This window comes from Neomonachus schauinslandi, chromosome 5 (assembly GCF_002201575.2).
Source record: "Neomonachus schauinslandi chromosome 5, ASM220157v2, whole genome shotgun sequence".
Lineage (NCBI taxonomy): Eukaryota > Metazoa > Chordata > Mammalia > Carnivora > Phocidae > Neomonachus > Neomonachus schauinslandi.
In genome coordinates this window covers 34,277,791-34,303,395 of record NC_058407.1, presented here as the reverse complement: position 1 = coordinate 34,303,395, position 25,605 = coordinate 34,277,791, and the positions used below count along the sequence as shown (strand labels likewise).

Sequence of the window (25,605 nt, the reverse complement as noted above, 5' to 3'; positions counted from 1 at the left end):
ATTAATCCCCGTTGGAATGTAATGATTAATTATTACGAGAAATGCCTAAGTGCTGACTGAAATGCAAGATAATCCAATTCAGGTGATATAAGAAAAATCAGTGTGGAAAACAAACATCATTTTTAACTTCATTTATTTGTAGCTTAAAATGTAATGCCATACAATCTTAACAATCACTAAAAAAAGGATTTATATTTGCATAAAACAGAAGCAAAACAGAAAGATATGAAATAAAATGCCATCTTGCTTCAAGTTTTCAAATCAGTACTTAAGAGTACTAATATACATCTATATACATTGCAAGTATATATAAATATACTATGAGTAATCTTGAAACCACAATAAATATCAAGTAGGTTTTTAGGCACACGGCATAGGAAAATGCAGAATCTGCATAATTCTTGAGAGTGCTGAGTGACTCATTCTTAGATCATTTTCACACATATATTTTACACAAAATATACAACCATCACGCACATGATCCCCAGTCATCTCCGAATCGAAACTGCCATCCAGCATTATTCTTTGATACTATTGCTCTCTACAGCTATTACATAAGAAAATATTTTGCAGTTTTCTTCAGTGAATCGCCTAAGAAGGTATCAATGCTACCAAAATAAGTACAGCCTATCTACACAACATATTCATGGAAGTGTGCTTAGAGGAACCGACTTACACAACTGCTCATTGCAATACTGGGAGTTACCCGGAAGGCAAACTTGCAAATTTTGAAGTATATACCATTTTTGAATTGCCAATACTATCAAACCAGAAATTATTAGAAACTGAGGTAATAACACCTGTTTTTTTTTCCTTTGAGATAGAAATGCTTGAAAAAACACCCAAAAGTATTTTTAAAAATTCTGACAAACCTGGACCTCAGTCACTATAAGCTCTTGTCTGTAACTCTTTCTGCACAAATGTAAACCAAAGAATCCAAAGGAATGCTCTAGTTGAATTTACATATACTTAGGATTAAAGATCACAGCCAAGGAACACCTGAGATCACCCTCTGATAAGTGAAGCCTAGTGCTTCTCTTAGTAGAGCCAATGTTCATTGATAAAAATGAACCAAATAGAACCTGCTGATATTTTCCTCCCAGCTACAAGTCAGACTCTGGCATGTCCGGCATATCGGCCATCAAGTACCCTATTCCATATCGTCCATTGGGAGCAGTATCCAGAGTTGGTGATCCACTCTGTTTCCGATAAATATTTTTACCAAAATTTGGAGATGACATCTCGCTGGATATCTTTCCATGAATGAGGCTTGCATCATCGCCCTCTAAGTTTACAGGCTCTTTCAGGACCCTTCCTCTCTTATAGGTCACAGATGCTAAATTACCAGAACTATTGTCTATTAGGTTGCAGTGACGAATGATAAAGACAGCTGGGACAGGGAGTATTGCCAGGACCATCAGCAAGATACAGACAACCAGTCCCCATGTTGGATAGCTCAGAAATTCTTCAGATGCCTGTGAAAGCCAAAAAAAAAAAAAAATCATTATTGATAATCTTGCTCTGTAAGTACATGAAAAAAAAAATATATATATATATAAAAATATATATATTTGTCTCAGGGTCTGTAGGCAAAGAGTCTTGTGACATGCTTTGACCAACAGAATGTTGTGGAAGTGACATCAATCGGCTCTAAAGGCGAGGCTTTACAGGCCTTGCAAGTTCTGCCTCTGTTTCTTAGGATGCTGCCCTGAGTCCATCTGCCGGCAAGAAGCCAAGAATGAAAGATTACATAGAGACAGACCGGTGCTCCAAGTTCAATCAACTGTATGAGTTCATTCAGGTAAAACCTAGAGAATGACCCAGTTCACCTGCAGAACCCTGAGAAATAATAAATCAGCATTGCTCTCTTACATGTGCCACACTGTCTTTCTAAAATCTGAAAATCTAAATCTTGAAACACATCTGGCCCCAAGGGTTTTAGTAAGGGTTAACAGACTTGTTAATGCCCCAGTCATGAATTTAGTTGTTATATAGCGTTATTGACCATAGAATAGTTCAAGGTCAGAGGTATCTCTGAAAAATAAGCATTCTGACTTTATAACAGTTAATATGTATCTTTATTATGATGTGGCTAATGCACCTTGAAAACAGAAATTGAAATCATCATTGCTAATATAAAACACTTACAACAAAACTTTCCTTCAATATTTATTTCAATTATATCTTCATGGCTAATGCATATTTTCTTGTTATACAGTATCTGGGATATGATTTAATAAATTTATATAAGAAAAATATTCCTGGTGGTTTGGACAGTATGTTTTCTAGAGTCAAAGGCCCCATAATTATTGGTTCATCTATGGTGACATAAACACAGCTACTTTAGTGAGGACCAAGTCCGTATTTCTCATGGATTAAAAAAATCTACAATCTGTAACAAAATCATACATGTTTGGGGCCAAACAAAATATAAACCTCAAGATCCTTGCATAAAAACAAAACCATTCATAAAACAGCAAAATATACTGTGAAGAAAGCAAAAGACTAAAACCCCTAAAATAATATTTTACATATATTTTTTCATCTAACTTCCTTATTTTGTATTTTACCTTATCCTCAATCCATGCATTATAGCCAGGAGGACTTAATCCCATATTCACAACACTAGCTATTAGCAGTGATAATAGCATCAGAGGAGAAATATATTTCCACATATAGTAGTAATATCTGTTGGGAGCAAACCCCAGCATATCTTTCAGGTCTTCCATAAATCTAAATAAAAAGAAAGCATTTAATTATGCCTTGAGTTAATATTTCTATACCTTAAAAATGTGCATTATATCAACAGTTTGACAAGGGTTTAGCTATGATACCCTATGACATTTTATACTGAATCAAAAAATCATATTGGGAGATGACTTATAAGTTAAGAACATTCATAAGGTAAAGTGTAAACAGTTAAGTATTGTGATTTTTGTTTAGTGAAAAGCACTCAAACCAATTACTGAAAAGTTTCCCACTGATGACTTTCTACTCTATAAACACAATATTTGCAATACATTCAAAATTCCTTGTCTCTTTTTTTATTTAGCAATAATTAATTAATATCATCCAGTGTTTATATAATCTAAACTTTCACTTCTTTTCATAGTCTGTTGGAATTGAAAGAAGGTCCACACATTGCAACTGGCTGATGTGTTTCTCAAACCCCTTTTTCATCTCTTACATTCCTCCTACATCTCTTTTTTGTTTCTTCCAATTTTTTTTTTCAATCAGCTGGACACTCTATACCATAGTAATCGCACAGTCTGGATTTTGCTGATTACATCCACACAGTGTTGCTTCACAAGTGCATCTGATCCTCCTATTTCCTGTAAATTAGTACTTAGACTTAGTAACCCTTAGGCTTATGTTGTTGTTTTAAGAAGTTTATCATGGTATTATTTACATGAAATAAAGTTCACACTTTTAGGTATATGATGTCAACACTGTCAAGGCATAGTCATTACATAGTGGTCTATATATCTCTTATTATTTATCTAGAGATAATCATCGCCCACCCACCAGTGTTCCAGTAGATTTTTTGGCTGTGTAAAGACAGTTCTCTAGTAGAGACTTCAAAGAGAGATCATAGTAACTATATTCCCTAATTTCTTGTATGCTCATAATTGTCTGTCTGTGGTCACTATACTTGAATGTGAGTGTTGCTGGTTTAAACATCTGTGGCTTATGTTTTCTTTCCTTGAGAATTGTAAATATTCTAACTACATAATATTGTTACAAAAAATTTGTTGACTATCAGATTTTTCTCTTATAAATAATTTTGATTGTTTTGTTTGTTACTGTTTTTGCCTGGATGGCCCTTTTTATTTTCTTTATTTTTTTATTTTTTTGTCTTGAAGTAAGAGCTTAGACTATGTCCTGGTGTTGCCTTATGTCTATTTTTCCAAGTGTATCATGTGCCCTTTCAACATTCAGGTTGTCACTTATTTTAGGCAAGTTTCTTCAATTACAGCATTTAATATTGTTCCAGCCACTGCTTTTAGAGGACTTCACTGTACACATGTGGAGTCCTCTTTGTTTAACTCCTATTCCTATTCCTTTTCTTAGCTCCTTTGCTATTTCTTCTTCTTCTTCTTCTTTTTTTTTAAGATTTTATTTGTTTATTTGAAAGATAGAGAGGTAGCGAGAGAGAGAGAGAGCGCGTGCAAGCAGGAGGGAAAGGGAGAAGCAGAGTCCCCGCCCTGAGCAGGGAGCCCAAAGTGGGACTCGATCCCAGGACCCTGGGATCATGACCTGAGCCAATTCAGCTGCTTAACCAACTGAACCACCCAGGCGCCCCTTGTATTTCTTCTTGATTTAAAGAAAAGTATTCCTCCTTTCTAGCTTCTAATTCTTGTGGAACTGGTCATTGTGCTTATTGTTTTTGTGTTCTTTGTAATTTGATCATCATCTGAATATTAATATTCACAATTATTTCCTGAGTTCTATCACCTGTTTTCAAATCTTCCTTTTCTTTAATTATCATATTTCTTGATTTTTAAACAACTGATGTATGCTATTCTTTTTCTTTTAGAAAAATATATTTCAACTCATTTTTGAAATATGGTTAGTTTTTCATCTATTTTGCTTTGTTCTTTTGTTGTCTGCAGGGATTTATTCTGTTCCCTTCCTCTTTTTTAAAAAATATTTTTCCTAAGATTTGGCCACATTCAAGTGAAGTGAATTTTCTTGCATTTTTAGACACTACCATATATACCAAAAGATGGAAGAGCATTTTTTGGGCATTTTCAAAAAAGAGATTTCTATCTTAGAAGGTTATTATTAGGCTCATAGGCAATGTATGCAGAGCACACTACCTTGCATACAGTAGGAATTTAGTAGGTGCACATATAGAAGGACTTTAATAGATACCAGTTTAATAACTACTATTAGTAGTAGTATCACTGCTCTTGCTGTTGTTAACTATTATTATTTAGGGACACTAACTACTAAGAAGAGATATTTTGTACTATGCCTATTGTAAATGACAAACTGTTTAAATGGAAATCTAAATTATGATCTTATTGATCCACAGATCAGTCCAATGATAATATCAAATTCCAACACAGTGCAAGTTAGGGGTATCTTGGTAGAGTATAGGGATACCTAATTTTGAAACTGCCTTCTAAATTACAGTCCTGGCTTGTAACCAACATTCTTGTTCTCCTGCACAAGTAAGGCTAATTTTCCATCTATAATATGGATGATACTAGTTACCACAGGGTATTTTTATGAGGATTCAGATTTAATGCATGTCAGACAGCTATTACTTCTATTGCCATATAGTACATGATTATTAAAAGTAAGTCTCCCTCCCCTTCCTTGCCTGGAGCTTTTGACACTAATAAAAACATTCTCCAAGCTTTGTCACGAAGCTCATTCAATACCAGTAACATTCTCTATGTTGTTTAAGAGGACTCTGGTCTTCATGCAACACACTCCTTGCTCCTTTATGTAGACCTCTAATAAGCTTGCCGATCTTACTGCCTTAGTCCATATATGTTAACTAAAGACAACAACTTAAAAAAAAAATATTGTACAAAACCTCCAGTAACCTTTTTCTTCTGAGATTACTCTAATGCCTCATTTCATGCCAAGTATATATACTTTTCACATCAAGCAGGTATATAATTTAGAGGTTTAGGCATCTAGTTATTCAAGTAATGACTCCACGTAAATATGAAGTTTGTGCATAGCAAATGCCACATATGCCTCCAAGCAGGATAGATCACTTCCCAAAACTGACCTGCTACATAGGACGTTATGTATCATAATAAAATAAAACTCCTCCCATAAAACAGATTAGCAAAGTAATTAGGAAGACAGGCTTTAAAGTTAAGCAGAGACAGCTATGAATCCCAGGTGTGCCTCTGTCCAGGTGATGAGCAAGTCACATGGTATCTCATAAGCCTGAGAAATGTGAAATGTGGACAACTATAATAACTTAAAACAACTTAACAAGGTTCTTGGAGCATAGCCATTACTCACTAGATCCTGGAAGATACTATTTCATAACTAGAGTTAAATCAAAGCTCCAGAATCCCAGATTATATTACCGTCTGCACAATTCTATCTAATCACCTAATAGAAGAATAGACTTTATTAAAAGGATTGAACCAAGAAGAGCCTGAAAAAGATTTGATTTTGTTGCAAAGAATTTTTCCCTCTAGTCATTTCCCTCCTCTTCTAAATGAAAAAGATATTGACAATTGGTCTTTCCAATACAGAGATGAAAAATGAATGCATAAAAGCAAATATACTTACTTATCTATGCCATAAACAAAGGCTACAGCAATATTCTCCAAAATGACTACAATTAGCAGAGGGAGTGTAGCAGAATAATCATCAAACATTGTAACGAAGTAATTTCCAGAGCGTTGCACAAATATCAGGCCGATACAAAATGCCAGAAGACAACAGATAACTGTACAAAAGAAATAGATGAAAAAATTAAGCTTTTATTCAGTCCAGTCTTTTACATTTAATTATGAGTTATTATATTCAAACAACGTTGTCTTCACTTTTATAACTTTTCAATGATAAAAATAGGCAACACCTTTCCTGATACTATGGAATATAATACATTGGGAGTTGCCTGGATTTAGCCCCAGATTTAATATGAATCCATTGTAAGACCATAACTTTTGACCAGCTACAATTAATATAAAAGCTTAGAGAGATTCCTGGGATCCATACAATATTCTCATATTTATGCTAGACTCTATTCTCTCACACACTTTAGTAGAGAAGCTGTCAAAAATAAAAGATGACTGCATTCTATTTCTCAACCACCTTTGAGCAGAGGCGAGTAAAAGTAGTAGAGCAGACAGCAGGAAGTCTGCTTCTCCCTTTCCCTCTGCCTCCTCCCCCACCCAACTCATGCTCTATCTCTCTTAAATAAAAAAAATAAAATCTTAAAAAAAAAAAGTAGTAGAGCAGGTACTGGCAGTTTGGGAGGGGAGAAAACAGACACCCTTGAGTTCAATCACATGGGGGTTCCCTGACAATCTCCCTAAGTATGGGTTAAGTGAAGTCATCACCTCCATTTCTCAAGGACAATGCTAGTTGTATGAGTTACATCATACATAAATGAATATTATATATAAACATATAATGTAGAGATGGAAAAGTAACATTTACTTGGAGTCTATCGCATACTGAAATTTTCTTTTTTTAAGATTTTATTTATTTATTTGACAGAGAGAGTACACAGTGAGAGAGGGGACACAGCAGGGGGAGTGGGAGAGGGAGAAGCAGGCTTCCCGCTGAGCAGGGAGCCCGATGCGGGGCTTGATCCCAGGACCCCGGGATCATGACCTGAGCCAAAGGCAGACGCTTGACGACTGAGCCACCCAGGCGCCCCTACTGAAATATTTCAATGCTTGTCCCAGCATCCTGTACTCAAAGTCTCAGGATGGAAGTAGCAGGGCTCGAACCACGGCCTGTGTCACTTTCACTCTCACCTACTTACACCGTAGTACATGGTGAATATGAAGAAAGCATATTCTAGGTGGTACAGATAGTAAGAGCTTTGCTGGAGATTTGAGAGTAAAGACTGTAAGTAATTTACTTATCTCAGTCCTACTGTACTATCAGACAAGACAAAAGCACAATGTTTCATTGAGGTGAAATATGACTTTAAGTATAGGTATGATCCCAAAAGACAGGTAATGGGAAAAGAGAGGACATTCCCCTTTGCTCTGACCAAACAGGTTCTCCCAGTGGGGTTCACCAAATACTACCTCGTGTGTTCTTTCCCTCTACACTGTTGCTTTTCCCCTAATTTTGCAAGCCCTCTTACTACAGGGGGGTTTAGATATGGGGCAAAGATGAGGAAAGTGGCAAAGATGTTATTTAGTATGCATGCACATCAGGCAGGATACAGGTAGCCTTGAATTAAATAGAAACTTCAGAAGTAGAGACTGCCTCATTTGGGAGAAGATAAGGAAGTTTCTCATTTATAGCTGAGTTAAGACATAAGCATTTAATAAACTGCTAAAATTGTTTTACACGTACATACACAAACTTAGCAGAGCACTAACTGATAAAATACATATTTGAAAGTTATTTATACAGCAGTTATTACTAAATCTTTCAGAGCCAAAAACAGAACTTCGATGAGCTTGTATATTACTGCCCAGCATTCAATACTATATATATATACATATATATATAGGTATAGACATATATTTTCTAATTTGTTTTTGCATCACTTACCAACACTGTTCCTGCACTCTGGTCTGGCTGGCTGCCTTAACTGTTCCCTTTATCTCTGTTTATATATGTTAAACTAAAGCTATTACTAAAGCTATCCTCTGACCCCTACAAGACCCTTCCCCTTTCCAATTCAACTGCCATCCCTGTCACTGATAGTTCCATCATATATTTAGATGACCCTCGCAGCTTCTTAATTCTTGTAACATGTTAAATCACTACTATGCCATCTATCAGTATATTACATGGTGTAAGTCTTATGTACCAGACTTGGTGTTAGTTATCAGTTCGATTATTTTTGGAGACAAGGCTCTCCTATATCTCTACCTCTTTTATAATTTCTCTTATATCCTTTATATCCTTCAAGTGCAAGGATGGTGCAGTACAAAACTGGTACTCTATTTCTTTTTTAAGATTTTACTTATCTGACACAGAGAGGGAGCACAAGCAGGGGAAGCAGCAGGCAGAAGGAGAGGGAGAGGGAGAAGGAGGCTCCCCTGCAGAGCAGGGACCCCAATGTGGTGCTCAATCCCAAGACCCTGGGATCACGACCTGAGCCAAAGGCAGTCGCCCAACCAACTGAGCCACCCAGGCACCCCCAAAACTGGTTTTAATAATTGCTTGTACATTGGACTTAATAATAACAGTCAATATTGATAAATTATTTTATTTTCTTTCTTACTTGGAGATATTAACTACTAGTAGGCTACAAGGGCTATTTTATATGAGAACTGAATTTAGGTTTAATCAATTTCAATGATGCACTTTTTGGAAAAGGAATATTGGATCTGAACTTTTAAAAATAATTGTCTTATTTATAAAATTATACATGAACATTCTCTGACTTCATTCTATTCATGATAGATTCATGAATAAATTCATAATAGTGACATTACTATTAATAAAAATAATATAAGTAATCAACAAATAATTAATATAATCTCCATGAATCTAGAATCTATCATTTGCATTGTATATAACATATAAATAAAATAACAAATAACAGTAATACATATTAATAAATGGGCATTAATAAAACACTTTCCATTTCCATCTCTGACCTCTCACCAAGAGTAAAATGGCTTGTATCAGTTCAATGAAAAGTCAAATACCTAAAAACTCACCAGTAAGAATTTCTTTCCTCACTTTGAAAGTGTCCACAATAGGTGTGATGATCCCTTCAATGGTTCCAAACATGCTGCCAAGCCCTAGATTTACCAGCATGAGGAAGAACATCACTGACCAGAAGGGGGATGCAGGGAAATGTGTCATTGCTTCTGTAAAGGCAATGAAAGCTAAACCAGTCCCCTGAACAGCCTGTAAATTATATAAAATAGCAACATTAGTACTGAGCAATATTAAGGGATGGCTATATATACCAGTTACATAGGGGAGGGAAAACTCTTCATAATGCTTGGGAGTTACTGGAAATAGATAGGCTGATATCATGCTGTCTCCTAAGAAACTGTGCCTCTAAACAAAAGTTGATTGTGTTATTTGATAAAAACAACAGACCAGAATTAAAAAAGGAAAAAGCAAAAACAAAAACTTTAAAGGGTGATTTAATAATTAAACCTTTCTTTACAGAACTCAAGATTTTTATATAAATGATGGCTCCATCCATAACTTCTTGCACATGATGCTTTATGTTTAGTCTCATGCATAGTGTTAGCTGTCTTACTGCAAGGGATCAATGGTCGATTTCTCCATTATATTTTCCTTTTTGGCAATACAGGGGAAAGGGCAACAACCAATACAATGATGCATATTAATATTCACCTGTTTCATGTTTATTAAAATAAATGACAGTAGCTAAAGAAGTTAGTCATGAACTTGTTAAACAAAAATATTAAAATGGCTAAATATCAATTATGTGTCCAAACAACCATGCAATACATTAATGATAGTCATAACTTAAATTTTGTGTTAAAGATTATATCAGGAAAAGTATCAGACTAATTTCATTTTCTTTGATGAAAATTGATTTATATTCATATTTTAAATTTTTGTGGCTTAATCAGTGAGATTGCTTTTTAAAGTAAAGCAAATCTTTGTAATTTAAGAAAATATGTTTTTTTTGCGTTCTCTCTCTTATTTTTTTCCCTTTGCTTATTTGTTTTGTTCCTTAAATTCCACATGTTAACTAACTGGAATTAAAATAAAAACTTTAGGTTTTGTTGACTGTTTTTTTGCTGTGCAAAACCTTTTTATCTTGATGAAGCCCCAATAGTTCATTTTGCCCTTGCTTCCCTTGCCTTTGGTGATGTTTCTAGGAAGAAGTTGACAACCGAAAGAATGGGAGAAGATATTTGCAAATGACATATCAGATAAAGGGCTAGTATCCAAAATCTATAAAGAACTTATCAAACTCAACACTCAAAGAACAAATGATCCAATCAAGAAATGGGCAGAAGACATGAACAGACATTTTTCCAGAGAAGACATCCAAATGGCCAACAGACACATGAAAAAGTGCTCAACATCGCTCGGCATCAGGGAAATCCAAATCAAAACCTCAATGAGATACCACCTCACACCAGTCAGAATGGCTAAAATTAACAAGTCAGGAAACGACAGATGTTGGTGGGGATGCGGAGAAAGGGGAACCCCCCTACACTGTCGGTGGGAATGCAAGCTGGTGCAGCCACTCTGGAAAACAGTATGGAGGTTCCTCAAAAAGTTGAAAATAGAGCTACCCTATGACCCAGCAATTGCACTACTGGGTATTTACCCAAAGATACAAATGTAGTGATCCGAAGGGGTACGTGCACCCCAATGTTTAGAGCATCAATGTCCACAATAGCCAAACTATGGAAAGAGCCAAGATGTCCATCAACAGATGAATGGATAAAGAAGATGTGGCATATATATATACAATGGAATATTATGCAGCCATCAAAAGGAATGACATCTTGCCATTTGCAACGACGTGGATGGAACTGGAGGGTATTATGCTGAGCGAAATAAGTCAATCAGAGAAAGACATGTATCATATGATCTCACCGATATGAGGAATTCTTAATCTCAGGAACAAACTGAGGGTTGCTGGAGTGGTGGGGGGTGGGAGGGATGGAGTGGCTGGGTGATAGATATTGGGAAGGGTATGTGCTATGGTGAGCACTGTGAATTGTGTAAGACTGTTGAATTGCAGACCTGTACCTCTGAAACAAATAATACATTATATGTTAAAAAAAAAGAAGAAGAAGAAGAAGAAGAAGATAGCAGGAAGGGAAAAATGAAGGGGGGGAAATCGAGGGGAGGACGCACCATGAGAGACTATGGGCTCTGAGAAACAAACTGAGGGTTCTAGAGGGGAGGGGGACGGGGGGATGTGTTAGCCTATTGATGGGTATTAAAGAGGGCATGTACTGAATGGAGCACTGGGTGTTATATGCAAACAATGAATCATGGAACACTACATCAAAAACTAATGATGTAATGTATGGTGATTAACATAACATAATAAAAAAATAAAAATAAAAACTTAAAAAAAAAGTATGTTCTCTGAAATAAAAAATGTGAATTTTGAAACAGCATAATCTTCCACTGTCATTTTAAAGCTCATTTTCCTAAAAGAAGTCTTCTGGATAATGTGTATTTTTACCTGAGTGATAATTACTGTGTTGCTTAGACATAGCTTACTCACTTTATTTAGCTCATCCTCAGTTTGACAGGAATTGAGATGAAGAGCAGAAAATTCTTCTTCTTTCACTTTTTGAATGATGTCATAAACTAAATGATAATCTTCAGCAGTAACAGCTGAAAGGTTGATATGATGAGGAATAATATCCTGACTAATGTTGCCCATTTTCAAAAATTTTATGATCATTTTCGAATTTCTGAAAAATAGAACAACACAACGAATGCACCTTTATGGGTTTGGGGGGGTATACGTTTTATACAATTATGCCATCAAAAGCTAAAGGAAATTAATATCCATACTCTGCTATGCATTTCTCATTTATGACATTTGCTTTAAAGCCCAGAACTGCAAACACCACCAGTGTTGCCAGGACAGATGTAAAAAAATTAATGAAGGACACCAGGACAGCATCAAAGTGGCAGTTGTTGTCTCTTTTGTTGTAGCTTGAAAAGGCGATGACACCACCAAATCCCAGACCTAAGGCAAAGAACACCTGAGTAGCAGCTTCTCTCCAGACCTTGGGTTCCAGCATCATTTCAAGCTGTTTAAAATTAAACATAATAGAAGTCAGCTGCAACATAGTACTTCGGAATAATCTACACGGAATTAGTTCTCTTATTTAAATATATCATAATGATATTTATGCACCCAAAGATTATTTCAACTGGGAGAATAATCTGTTCTTAGTAGAAATAACAAAGTTTTCACTTAGTAGTGAGACCAGAAATATGAAAAAGAAAAACTAGAGACAATCGTGTAGATGGAGATTTTACTCACATGGAGATTTTCTACTTATATAGGAATTTTTAAGTTATCTTTAAGACAAATCAGAAGGACTATTTGAAATTAACTATCTTCAATCATTTCCTATTTTAAGTCTTTGTTTTCTTTCCAAAGCAAAATAAATTAATTACCAATAAAACTGAATTATTTAACTAATACCCTAAGTTTTGTGTTTTCTGGGGGCAGTCTAGTAGTCAAGGCAGATAATAAGCAGATTATAAGTTTGGGAGAGTTGACTATTTGTACTTTGCTTATTCACGTATGTATGATCATTTCTTTCGATAGTTTTCTGAAAGCCTTTTCTTTGAAAATTGAAGCAATGCAACTGCATCATCTCTAAGAACCTTTCAGAGCCAAAGTTCTGAAGGTCTGAACCTGTGCTGAACATATATTTCAAGTAACTCTGCTTTACTTCTTGGACAATTATCACTGTATATAATCAAACCTTTTAAATGGAACAATTAATATTAGCCATATGTGACATAGATGTCAATGAACAGGTTTGATTTTGAGTAAAAAAAGTGTTTAAATTGGTATTTTATCTCTTTTTACTATTGCAATGAGGCTGCCTTCATTGGGGGCAATGTCAAATGTGGGTAAGAAGATGAGGTCCACAGTTCTAGATCTCGATTCTGCCATTTAATAATCTAAAAGCAGTGCAATCTAGAGTAAGTGGCTGCCCTCCCTGAGTTTCAGCTTCTTCAACTGAAGATGGGAGTAACAAGGCATATACCACTCTAAGTGCTCAATAATTGTTGACATATATGGACTGCATTGGTAGGAACACTGATAAGCACTTTGCATGGACTATCTCAATTAATCTTCAGAACAATCCATGAAATTTGTTGCTACTATTGTCTGAATCTTAAAAAGGTTAAGTAACCTGCCCAAGGTCACACGGCAGTTCTGAGGTAGAGGTGAAATATAAACCGAAGTGATTCCAAAATGCGCATTTTCTCAAACATTAGGATTTATTGTTCAATTTTAGTTACTAGGATTTAATTATTTCAGTTATTAGTTATTAGGATTTATTGTTCAATTTTAGTTCAATTTATTAATTTTAGTGATTATAATTGAGACATAATCACGATTATATTTATAATTTATTAAGATTTAACTGAAATACTCATACTGTTTGTTGATGGCTGCTACATTACCACTCTATCATCAATATTGATCTCAAATACACTCAACTATCTATCTCTACTTTACCCACTAGATGGCAGGCAACACCCATTTACTAAAGACATTATTCCGCTTTCTTCCAGTTCAGGAGCTGTTTTGGGAATAGTTTGTGTGCTTTACTTTCTCCCTTGGACAAACAATGTAAACTAAAAAGTAACTGAGAACTTATCGTTATTATATTAACTATCACACCTGCAGTGACCTAAAACAGAATTTTATCTATAATCAATGAAAAGTGGGCTTAAGAAAGAATTAACTATATTTTAATAGTGATTCCTAGTCCCAGATGAAAATGTCAGTAATGCCATACTTTTAAATACGGGGCCATGTGAAAGTGTCATATCAAAGTAGCTGAATTCTAAGATAGCTATTTAATTCAAATATTTAGAATTATGTCACAAGCAATTGCCAACTTATATAAGGTGATATTCCAGAAGTTTACACCAAAGTTGGTTGTTTTAAACTCAGAAATCTTTTTTTTTTAGATATTACAATATAAATATTTTTGCTTAGTAAATATGGCCCATTTGAAGCCAAATATCTTAACTAGTTATTCACTGAGGGGTTCCAACAACTCTAAATGCTAACCAGGACTTTTGAATTAGTCAAGAAAATCAGATACCAATGGCAGCATTTTTGCTACTAGAGAATGAATACTAAGCTGAAACGTGATACCCAAAGAACACAGCCTCTTTTACATCCTATCAAGGCAGCTGGAGTGACAAAGAATTCCAGGAAAGCTAATTTCTGCCCAAATCCCACAGCATGATGCTGACTGCACATTCACCCTTCAGATAACTTCCACTTTCTGAACTAATTTTGAAACTTTATCTTTATAACTCCATGTCTGCCTGTAATAGTGTTGGCAAACTAATAATGAGGTGTTAACTTCATTCCAGTGAATAACTAAAATGTATATACCCTTCAAAACTTGTTTTTGTTTCCTGCCAAATCACTATCCCAACTTTACAAGGATTGATTAAGCAGGTTCAAGGTGCCCAGCACTGAGTTCAACTCTAAGATGAATGAGAGAACATCAGTTCTGAGCCTTTTGTGGAGCCTAATGAGAACTTTCCTGAAATGTATATGCATTTATAAAGGTTACAAAACTTCCCAAACTCACCACTATAAATATTATTCTAGGAGGCACAAAACCTTGAAACAAGAACATGGATTTTCTCTGAGACAGGATTTAGAGTACAGAAGCCTTCTCAGCCTGGGTTCATGGATTTTAGGTGATCTGTCAACCTTCTGAGACATTAAACAAATTAATATGTTCATTATGTTTCTCTGGTAAGAAGATCTTATTATAGATTTTTTCAAAGGGGTCAATTACAAAAGATTAAGAACCACTGACATAGAGAAGGAAATAGAGGAAAGATGGAAACGTCCTGGGGCCCCTAGGTGGCTCAGTCGGTTAGGTGTCCGACTCTTGATTTGGGCTCACGTCATGATCTCAGGGTTGTGGGACTGAACCTCATGGCAGGCTCCATGCTCAGCACAAGTCATCTTGTCCCTCTCCCTCTGCTCCTCGCCCTGCTCACGTGCTCTCTCTCTCTCTCAAATAAATAAATAAAATCTTTTAAAAAGATGGAAAAGTCCTAAAATTTATCAGTGTAAAAAATTAGAAGTTAATTTACTATAAAAGGAAGTTTTAAGGTTCACATAGGGATTGTCTCACTCTAGAGCTAAAATGGGACATTTAAAATTGGAAATAGATGGATATAATTATGGATATTTAAAAGCCCTGGTTTTTCTAGGCTGGTTAACACAACAGCTATAATTTAAAAGGCTAGCATACATATGTTAGAACAATTATCCTTTAAATCTAGCTGTGGGGACATTTGAACAATAAACCTAATGCTTTTATGATCATGAGCCTTAAATAGAAATGCAGTACATACCTTAGGGGTAAACATGTGGCGGATGCCATCAACTGAACCATTTAAAAGGAGTGCTCTGATTAGGAAGCATATAAGTACCACATACGGGAAAAGAGAACTAAAGTACATGATCTACAAAGAAAAAAAATAAATGTAGGTGAGACACACTAACAACGATATTCCTTTCTGTAGTTAAGATCATGTTTAATTCTATACTTTGACAGTCTCTGTTTTTATAGCATGATTAATAGTACTATTAATACGTTGTATAGCCATCATATTAGAATGGCTTATTAGTCTTAATGGAATGTGACTTACTTAAGATCCTATTTGAGATATAACGAGAAATAGGGAATCTCCCTTATTTACACTCCTTTAAAATAGTCCACTGGTATGATGTAACTTGAAAGTGTTTATTTCTTATAGTTCACAAAACAGGCAATATTTAAGAGAAATAATGGCTACTATCTCCCTAACAAATTCATACTTTTATTGTTTTAGGTAACAGCAACAGCAAAAAAGAGTCCTTTTTTTTTCATTAATCAAAATTCCATTATAATTCTGTAAAGCTTCTGGAGTAGAGAGTGGGCCCCTGTGAAGGCTCCTAAGACTCTGAATAATTAACAATGTCAAGGTTTAACTTTCTGCTTCACAAATGTTCATGCTTAAAGTTATGTGAATGTTTTAGCATAGAAAAGCAATTGTCCTAACTGGATATTTACTGCTTCCTTGACGTTTGCACGTGGAAGCCTAAAAAGTCCCTAAAATTTTCAGATCCAGAAAAGAACTTCTGACTTTCGCCCAGAGATGTCCCCACCTGTCTCTGTCTCAGCAAATAGAGCAACCATCCATCTAGGTGCTAAAGTCAAACATCCAGAAGTAGTCCTGCTCTACTGGTAATATTCTCCTAGTTTTCAGGCTACCACTCAGGTTATCTTATTCCTGCTTAAAGAACTCCAGGGATTTTTAATACAGTTGCAATAAAATGTGAATTCCTCTCTCTGACCTGCAAAGCCTCACATTAGAGTGCCTCCCTGACAATCCTGCCCCCCTTCCCCCAGCTGAGCTCTGCCCCCAGACCCTTGCCAGCTACCACAGACCCAGCTCTGCAGCTTCAGGACTCAGCAGGGCTGTACCCTCAGCCTGAGGCACCCATCTCCTGATTTGTAGGACTCGCTCTCCTGTTATTTCTGTCTCGACTTCATCTTCAGTGAACTAAAACATGAGGACCAACGGAATGAAGAGCAAAAAATAAAGGTCTTTTAGGTCCTGACACAAAACTTCAAAAAATCTCTTTGATGAAATAAGGAAAGATTATAAGTGACTTCAGATTTCACTATAAAACATGTCTGTAGGTTCTTTCTTTAATTTAAACGCATTTTTTAAAGCACCACTTTTCACCAATCTTTATTTAACTACCTAGAATGACGTGGTACTTGTAGTTTGTCCACAGACGTTTATAGCGGAGCCTGAGGTGGGCATCATATGCAGGAGTGGTGATTAGCAGAAGCAGGAAGGGCTCTAGCATACTAACTTTTCCAGAAGATTGAATGCCTTTGATCATAGCCAAGCAAACCACAACCCAGGCAGCCAGCAAGCAGACGGTCATCTTCCAGTTTAAGCCCCCACTTTCAGAAATGGAACTGGAAATATTCAGGGCTTCTCTGTACCAGTAATAGGTGGTGGCGGAACTTTTTTCACATTCTGGCTCTACAACTGTAGAAAGAAAGATATTACAATCATTTCAGACTAGGAAGAGTAATGGCATTTTGTTTCCCCAGTAAGCCTACAAATCAGTTCTTAACATTTCAGAGAAAAGTACTATTATTCTAGAGAAGCATTTAAATTCACAGTGAAAACTCAATTGTGCAAAATTGTGAAAAATCCACGGACATGTATTCTTGTTAATATTTTTTATTACACATTTCTGAAACAGGAATATGTAAGCTTTTTTTAGCAAAGTAATTAAAATACAACAGGTTTATAGCCCCTTCCGCGCCCGGAATTATCTGACTGACTTCCTATGATGGAGCTGTCAAATACACTAGCTGCTGGTCATATGTGACTTTTGAAATGAAGCTGGTCTAAAGTGGTATGTGCTGTAAATACAAAATGCAAAGAAGATTTTAGAGACTTAGTGCAAGAAAAATATTTTGAATTATTACATTAACAATGTTTATATTATTTGTTGAAATGTTAATATCTTGGAAAAATATTTCACCTATTTCTTACTTTTTTCAATGTGGCTACTAGTAAATTTTAGACTACATATGTGAGTTGCATTCTAGATTTACTGGACCTCACTACTATAGGGAATTGTCCTTTATTTATATTCTAGGATTTAAAAATAAATGATGGGAAAACTATGAAACAAGGGAACTAAAGACATAAAAACAATTATTTCGATCCAAATTATTTTTGTCCTATTTTTTATGTATGATTACCTGTATGACCTTTTTTTAAAAAAATTTGGGTTACTGAAGTATAGTTGACATAAAATGTTATATTCATTTCAGGTGTACAATATAGTGATTCTACAATTCTGTACATGACATGATGCTCACCGCAGTAAGTGTAGTTACCATCTGTCACCATACAATTATTACAATATTATTGACTATCTTCCTTCTGCTGTACTTTGCATCTCCATAACTTACTTATTTTATAACTGAAAGTTATATTTTATTTATTTTAATCAAAATGTAAGGCATCAAGAAAGTTGTACAAAATAAAAAATTGTCAAAGCTAACAACTGAAGGGTTATAATATTTTACCCCAATGTCATGCAGCATGATAAAATAACTTGGGAAGAGCTAGTAAAATTAGATGGTACCAATGGTCTTTGTTCTAAGTATACCAATCCTAAAAGTGAGGAAAGTTTGTAATGATAATTTTGAAAGATTTTTCCACATTATTTTAAGAAAAGAAAAAAATCTCAAAATCTCATGCCCTTAGCAACTTTATGATCTTTACATACAAAAACACTACATGATACATGTCTTACAAGTGTGTGAAGCATTTTTCACCAAAGGACATTGATCCCAAGGAAGAGGTTGCTGAAAAGACTGAGAAAAATAAAACAAACTCCAGCCAATGATGACATTGTAGTAGAGAGCCACAAAAAAGCACACCTGCAAAACAAAACAGTGCTATTACATTACACCTCCCATGCCACTTCCTTTGAAACGAGATGAAATGCATAAAACCCCATTTAACATATTAAAAATCCTCATTTCATTTTTATTTGAAACACATTATCTTTTCTAAATAGATGTCTCTCTTAGATCTTAAGAACATGCATCATCAAGATGAACTGTATTAATATTTACAGTTTGGTTAGTGCATTAGTGCAAACTCCAATGGTGTTTTTTAAAAACATGATTACAGAGTTGAATAGAAATACACACTCAAAGGTTTCCTTTAAATGCAAACTATACAGTTACAAACCCTGTAAAAATTATATGGCATATACCATACCAGGAAACTTACTACACAACTTGCAAATCCAATGCCACCCAGTTTAGGGCTTATGTAATTCCACACACCAATGCTTCCTCGCCGAATTCTTTGACCCACAGAGAGTTCCAGGAAAAAAAGGGGAATACCTATTACCAGCAGCAGTATTAAATATGGCAAAAGATATGCACCTATAGAGACAAGAACAAAAAAGATTATATTTTCAACAGTCACAGTAGAGAATACACTAATTTTAAATTATCTCATAAAAGACAATATTTGAACTTCTATATAGTATAATTATAAAAGACTTTAAAGAAAATGCAATTTCATCATTTTAAACTTTCTAGTATTTGAAACCTGAATTTGACTGTTACAAAGAGTTTATGATAAAAAATAATTATGAAAAAAGTGAGAATATAAATTTTAGTTTCATTTTATTGAAAAGGTAAAACAATTTCATTTTCCATAAAAACTGATTCTTTAAATTATTTCCTCAAGTAGGTTTCACAAACTCCTGGAATTCTTATTCACACACTGCTAATGAATTTATTAAATCTTATTCAAACTCACCTATACATGCATTCCAAATCAGATAAATTAGAATGAATGAGATTTTATAGTACTAAAGCTGACTTTTTTCCCCTAAATAAAAACAGGAGAGAAGAAATGGCTGCCTAGATTGAAAAAGAAAAAAAAATAGAAAAAAAAAAGAACTACCTCAGACAAATGTCATTTTTTTCCCCAAATATACTTCATTTAAAAAGCATGTTTCAGGAATTATTATTATTATTATTTATTTTTTTATTTTTATTTTTTTAGAGAGAGAGAGAGCATGTGTACACAGGCTGAGGGGTGCGGAGGGACAGAGGGAGAAGGAGAGAGAATCTTAAGCAGAATCCATGCCTACGGGGAGTGTGGATGGCTCAGTTGGTTAAGCGTCTGCCTTTGGCTCAGGTCATAATCCCAGGGTCTTAGAATCGAGCCCCACATCAGGCTCTCTGCTCAGCAGGAAGCCTGCTTCTCCCTCTCCTCCCCACTCCTGCTCTCTCTCGCTATCTCTGTCTCTCTCTCTCAAATAAATAAAATCTTTACCAAAAAAAAAAAAATCCATGCCTACTGCAGAGCCTGTCATGTGGCTCAATTCCACGACCCTGAGATCATGACCTGAGCCATAATCAAGAGTCAGAAGCTTAACCGACTGAGCCACCCAGGTGCCCCAAAAAGAATTTTTTATTTTCCAAAATTCTGCGTAGGGGCGTGAGGTTGACTGAGAAACTAAGATATTTTTAACACCTATTGTAAAATATATGCGCAAATATATATTATCCATGTAGTAAGGTTTTCATACTTAAGAAAATTATAGCCAAATCTCAAAACATATAACTAGTTATTTTAAAATAGTTTTGACAATGTTAATATTAGGTTCTATTAACTGATAAAGTTAAAATGTGAAATGTATTCATTTCTACATAAGAACACATATGCAAATTATTCATTCAGTAACCTCTAGAATGGACTTCCTACATTCAAATTTCTTATCTGGAGCTTTGTCCAACCAGAGACTGTCAAGTCAGTCATGAAATTGATGGTGTCAATGCCCTTTTCAAATTAGAGGCCATTATTGTATCTTCCCATTTTAAAAAAGTGTTTAATGGTATTGAGTAGATTTTGGAAGTTGTCCAAATTTTTTTGGTAGTCTGTTGAAGAAGTAAACATTATTTTTTTAAATAATTTTCTCAGTATCTCTATATATGTGTGAAATAATGACCATATACAAGAATTTCCCTAATATAGTGGCCCATAGAAAATCTCTACTTTCTTTTTTTTTTAATTTTATTTATTTATTTGAGAGAGAGAGAGAGAACAAGCAGGGGGAGGGGCAGAGGGAGAAGCAAGCTCCCCGCTAAGCCAGGAGCCCGACGTGGGACTCGATCCCAGGACCCTGAGATCATGACCTGAGCCGAAGGCAGATGCTTAACCGACTGAGCCACCCAGGCGCCCCTAATCTCTACTTTCTTATGACCGATTTGCAGCCTTTTGGACTTGGGTTGATTCTATAGATGGGTATGTAATGTAAAGCATGGATACATGAGCTCATAAAACAGAATTATAAAATATCTAATTCTAAAATGATTAGGAATGTTCAGGCGCTAATGACCTGAATGTTTCCCAAAGGACTGAAAGTGCATTTTAACACATGCACCTAATCCTAGTATGTGGATGAGTTTATGTATGTATTAATGACTACAGAGAGAGTGAATTAAAACTGGACTCATTGGGAATCTTTCCTCAGTTATGTGTGCATAGCATGCCATTAGATACTTAGCTTTTTCTTTAACTCAAATTACTGTTAGCCCCCATATTAAAAATAGTCATAACTAAATAAACTAAATAAATAAAAACATCATAACTAAGATATAACTGAGCATTTACTATTTGCCAGGCACATTTCTAAGCATGTTACATGTAGTTATTCATTTATTCCTTACAAGAATACAATGGGGTAAGTACCATTATCCTCACTTTTTACAGGTGTGGGAACTAAACCAGAAGAAGTAAGTTAACTTGTAAAAGGTCACATGGCTAGTGTGGGAAAGAGCCAGGCTTCAAGGCCAAATTGACTTCAAAACCTGAGCTGGTCGCTTCTATAATACACTACTGATTAAGCTTAACCATTGTACTTTAAGTTTAATATCTTCAGACAAATCAACTTATGTTGGGTCTATCACTTTTTAGTTCTATTATTCATGAAGTGCCTCAAGTGACAAATGAGTGGGATTCAGGTGGTCAGACGCTGTTTGACTAAACAGCCCAGAAAACACGATTCAAATACCTGGAAGGTTCAATGCTATACTACATGTTGGGTACAGCCTTTTGTATCCTGATAGCCATTTTGAAACAATAAAGTCCACTGGCATTTTATAACATCACGGTCTAGTATTTGTGATTAGAAGAGAGGAAACGATAGTAGGAAGAGCATTTTGACTCTTTTTCCATATGAAAATGAGGAGGAGCAATTTTTGCTAATAACTAATTTCTAAATATGAAATCCTTTGAGTTCGCCGCCAAGAAAAAAAAAAAAATGGTATCAAATGGAAGGCAACCTGACTTCAGCCAAGACAGCCTTCTTCCTTAATAGTGTCATAAGGTGAAAGGCTTAAAAATCAGAATTCACCTTCTGCTAGACTTGGCAAATGGGATGGCTCATGAGAAACAAAAAGCAGGGTAGTACGTAGCTGCTTATAGCTGATTCGATAAATAATTCACATGTGGTGTTAACGACTAGCTAAGGAGCTTACAGTGCCGGTGGAGTGCTATGGTATATCAAAGACTTCCTATATTGATTCTTACCTCTCACGCAGATTTGTCAACCAGGCAACTTTTTCCAAACCTGTTGTTTTGTGCCTAGCTGAATTAACTAAGCAAGGTCTTTAACGTATTTTGTCATCGGAACACCTTAGCTTTTTATCTTACAGTCTAAAAAGAAATTTCACATATGATTATATTATTTCATTTGATTTGTACACCCAATATAAAACCATATTTTTGTCCAGTCAACAAAACTATCACAAACTGGAATCAAATATCAAAATATTCTTTCTACCCTTTGTACGCTGAAATGCAGTTAATATAGTACTTAGTCTTTAACCACATTTATTTTGATAGTTTCCATGTACAGAGATAACAAAGTTTCAACCCAAATGTTAGTTAACATTACTTGACTTTGGGGTACTCTAGAGCTTGTGTCTTACATGAACAACCCATTCTTTGTACATGCTTTTTTATTGATTTTTAAGATAATTTTTGCTAAACAACCTTTACTGAGTATATGCAAAAATATAAAAAAATAGAATGTTATGTTGATGGGAAATATTTTTGTTTAAAATTAAGGATGGGGGGGGCGCCTGGGTGGCTCAGTCGGTTAAGCGTCTGCCTTCGGCTCGGGTCTTGATCCCAGGGTCCTGGGATCGAGCCCTGCATCATCGGGCTCCCTGCTCTGCGGGAAGCCTGCTTCTTCCTCTCCCACTCCCCCTGCTTGTGTTCCTGCTCTCACTATGTCTCTGTCAAATAAATAAAATAAAATCTTAAAAAAAAAAAAGTTAGTGAACTAAACTTTTAAAAATAAATAAATACATAAATAAATAAATAAAAATAAAATAAAATTAAGGATGGGGGTGCCTGGGTGGCTCAGTCAGTTAAGCATCTGCCTTTGGCTCAGGTCATGATCCCAAGGTCCTGGGATGGAGCCTCTGCATGGAGTTGGGCTGCCTGCTCTGTGGGAAGCTGCTTCTCCCTCTTCCTCAGCACTATCCCCTTGCTCTCTTGTGCTTTCTCTTTCTCGCTCAAATAAATAAATAAAATCTTTAAAACAAATAAAATTAAATTAAGGATGCTAATTTCTTTGAAGTTTTCTTTGAAACTAAACACTGTCCCCAAATACTGTAGCATCAGAAACCAAATATATATGATATCTAAGAATGAAGAATGTCTGGAATTACATTTTCTGTTTAAATCCCTTCTCCTGGGATCTACAAAGTTCTGGTCAGCATTTCAACACCATAATTATTCTAAATTGTATGTAATTTTTGTTTTGAAAAGTGAAATAATTTAAAATTCAGAGTTAATAAATTGTGGAGAGAACATTCTTTCTGACTTCTTCCACCAGTCCTGTCTTATATCAGACACTTTAGGTTTTTCTCCAAAGAGAATAACTGACTGCCTCTAACGTTTGTTAGAAAGGTCAGTAATTTAGCGATATTTAAAAGCATCCACAGAAAGAATCTGTGAGCAATCTTTGAGTATTCATAACAAGCCATCTGCTCCTATGGAAACCTAATCTGAAAACAGAGTTGAGCTCACTTCAACAAAGAAGTCTCCCTGGCTTTACAATGGAATTCATGGTTTCTGAAATAATGAGGCTGCAGCAGCAACACGAGCTATTTGAGACAGTCAATTGCGATTTACTCAGCAATGTATCACTTAACAACAAAAACAAAAAACAAAAACAAAAACAAACCCCAAAACTTACCACCTCCATTCTTCTGACATAGGTATGGGAATCGCCACACATTTCCTAAACCTACAGAAAATCCAACTTGGGCCAGGATATATTGTAGCTTACTGTTCCAAGCTGGTCTTTCATCTTCAACTTCAGATTCCTCTTCAACATCTATATCTTTCTCTTCCTGAACATCAACAATTAGTTCGCTCTTCTTAAAAGCATCATCAGCTGAGTCTTCATTGGAAAGAAGGTCTTTGACAGACTCAATAACTTCATCGTCTAATTCTCTTTTTACCACCTTGCTATTCTTCGGCATTGGAAAGTGTGGGTAGTACTATTTTTTTTTAATTCCTTTATGGTAAATGTGTTAATTATTTTTTGAAATATGTTAATTGGTATGAATAAAAGATGCCGGAGGGTATCAAATAAATCCTTGGCTCAAGGTGACAGAGTCTTAATGAATCCTGGATCTGTATGTCCAATATCCTATGGGTACCTGCAATATTTTAAGTTGAAAAGCAATAATATTTAATGAGGAAAAGTACTTAAAATAATGAAGATTCTTTATTATTAATTTTTATGATAAAAACTCTTTCTACAGAGTATAAGACATCTGATTGTCCTTGGCAGTTCACTTCAGAGCTTGATATGACGAGAAGTATAAAAGTATAAAGTACACATGTGCTTTAGACATTTCTTTTAACTAACTTCTTCCTTCTTGCATAAATCAAATTTGATCTCAGGTATACGCCAATGCATAATATATGCTATTTGTTAGTAATTAAAATTTTCTGACTCTTTTTTCTTAATTCTTCCTTTTTACCTCTCTGACTAAAGCACATCCCTTATTTTATTCCTTACAGAATTACATATACAATTGCATGTCATCCTGTAAATTTGTCTTACACAAAATCTCTTCTGTCCACACATTCATCATTCACTCACTTGATATTAATTGTAATATGGATAAAATTCAGAGATATAAACAGTAATGAATCACATGATATCTGCCTTAAAGGAGCTTATATCTAATAAGAGAGAAAGGCACGTCCCAAATAATTATACTACATTATATAATTTATATGACCCAATATCATTACAGTAGGAGAGATCAGGAATGTTGGATAAAAGCGGCATTACAGTTGGGCAGGGATGGAGTGAGGCCGCACCAAACATAAGGAATAGCATATACAGATGCAGGAGGTGGTAACAATTATTATTTGTGTAAACATTCTCTCACATGACCCCAAAAAACACACTGCCACCACTTTGGCATTTTTCCCTTTCTTTATTTCTTTTTATGTTATATCTCATATCCTTTTCTTTGTTCAAATACAGACCAAGTAAGGGTATGTCTACAAACCAGTGACATTGTCTCTTATAAAAAGTGATTGAATATACGAATATATCTCTTCAAAGCTGGGTTGAGAGCT

The 25,605-nt window shown here is 35.2% G+C and overlaps 1 protein-coding gene across 1 annotated transcript; it reads right to left on the bottom strand.

Moving 5' to 3' along the window:
- Positions 1 to 814: 814 nt before the first annotated feature.
- SLC6A15 (solute carrier family 6 member 15) lies at positions 815 to 24,669 on the bottom strand. The gene is made up of 11 exons (XM_021687505.1): positions 24,200 to 24,669; positions 19,201 to 19,358; positions 18,716 to 18,842; positions 17,246 to 17,427; positions 15,733 to 15,843; positions 12,160 to 12,401; positions 11,864 to 12,056; positions 9,342 to 9,534; positions 6,268 to 6,427; positions 2,571 to 2,733; positions 815 to 1,475 (listed from the first exon to the last, which is right to left on the bottom strand). The coding sequence occupies exons 1-11, from the start codon at positions 24,486 to 24,488 to the stop codon at positions 1,104 to 1,106; spliced, it is 2,190 nt and encodes a 729-aa protein (XP_021543180.1). The 5' UTR covers positions 24,489 to 24,669; the 3' UTR covers positions 815 to 1,103.
- Positions 24,670 to 25,605: the final 936 nt, after the last annotated feature.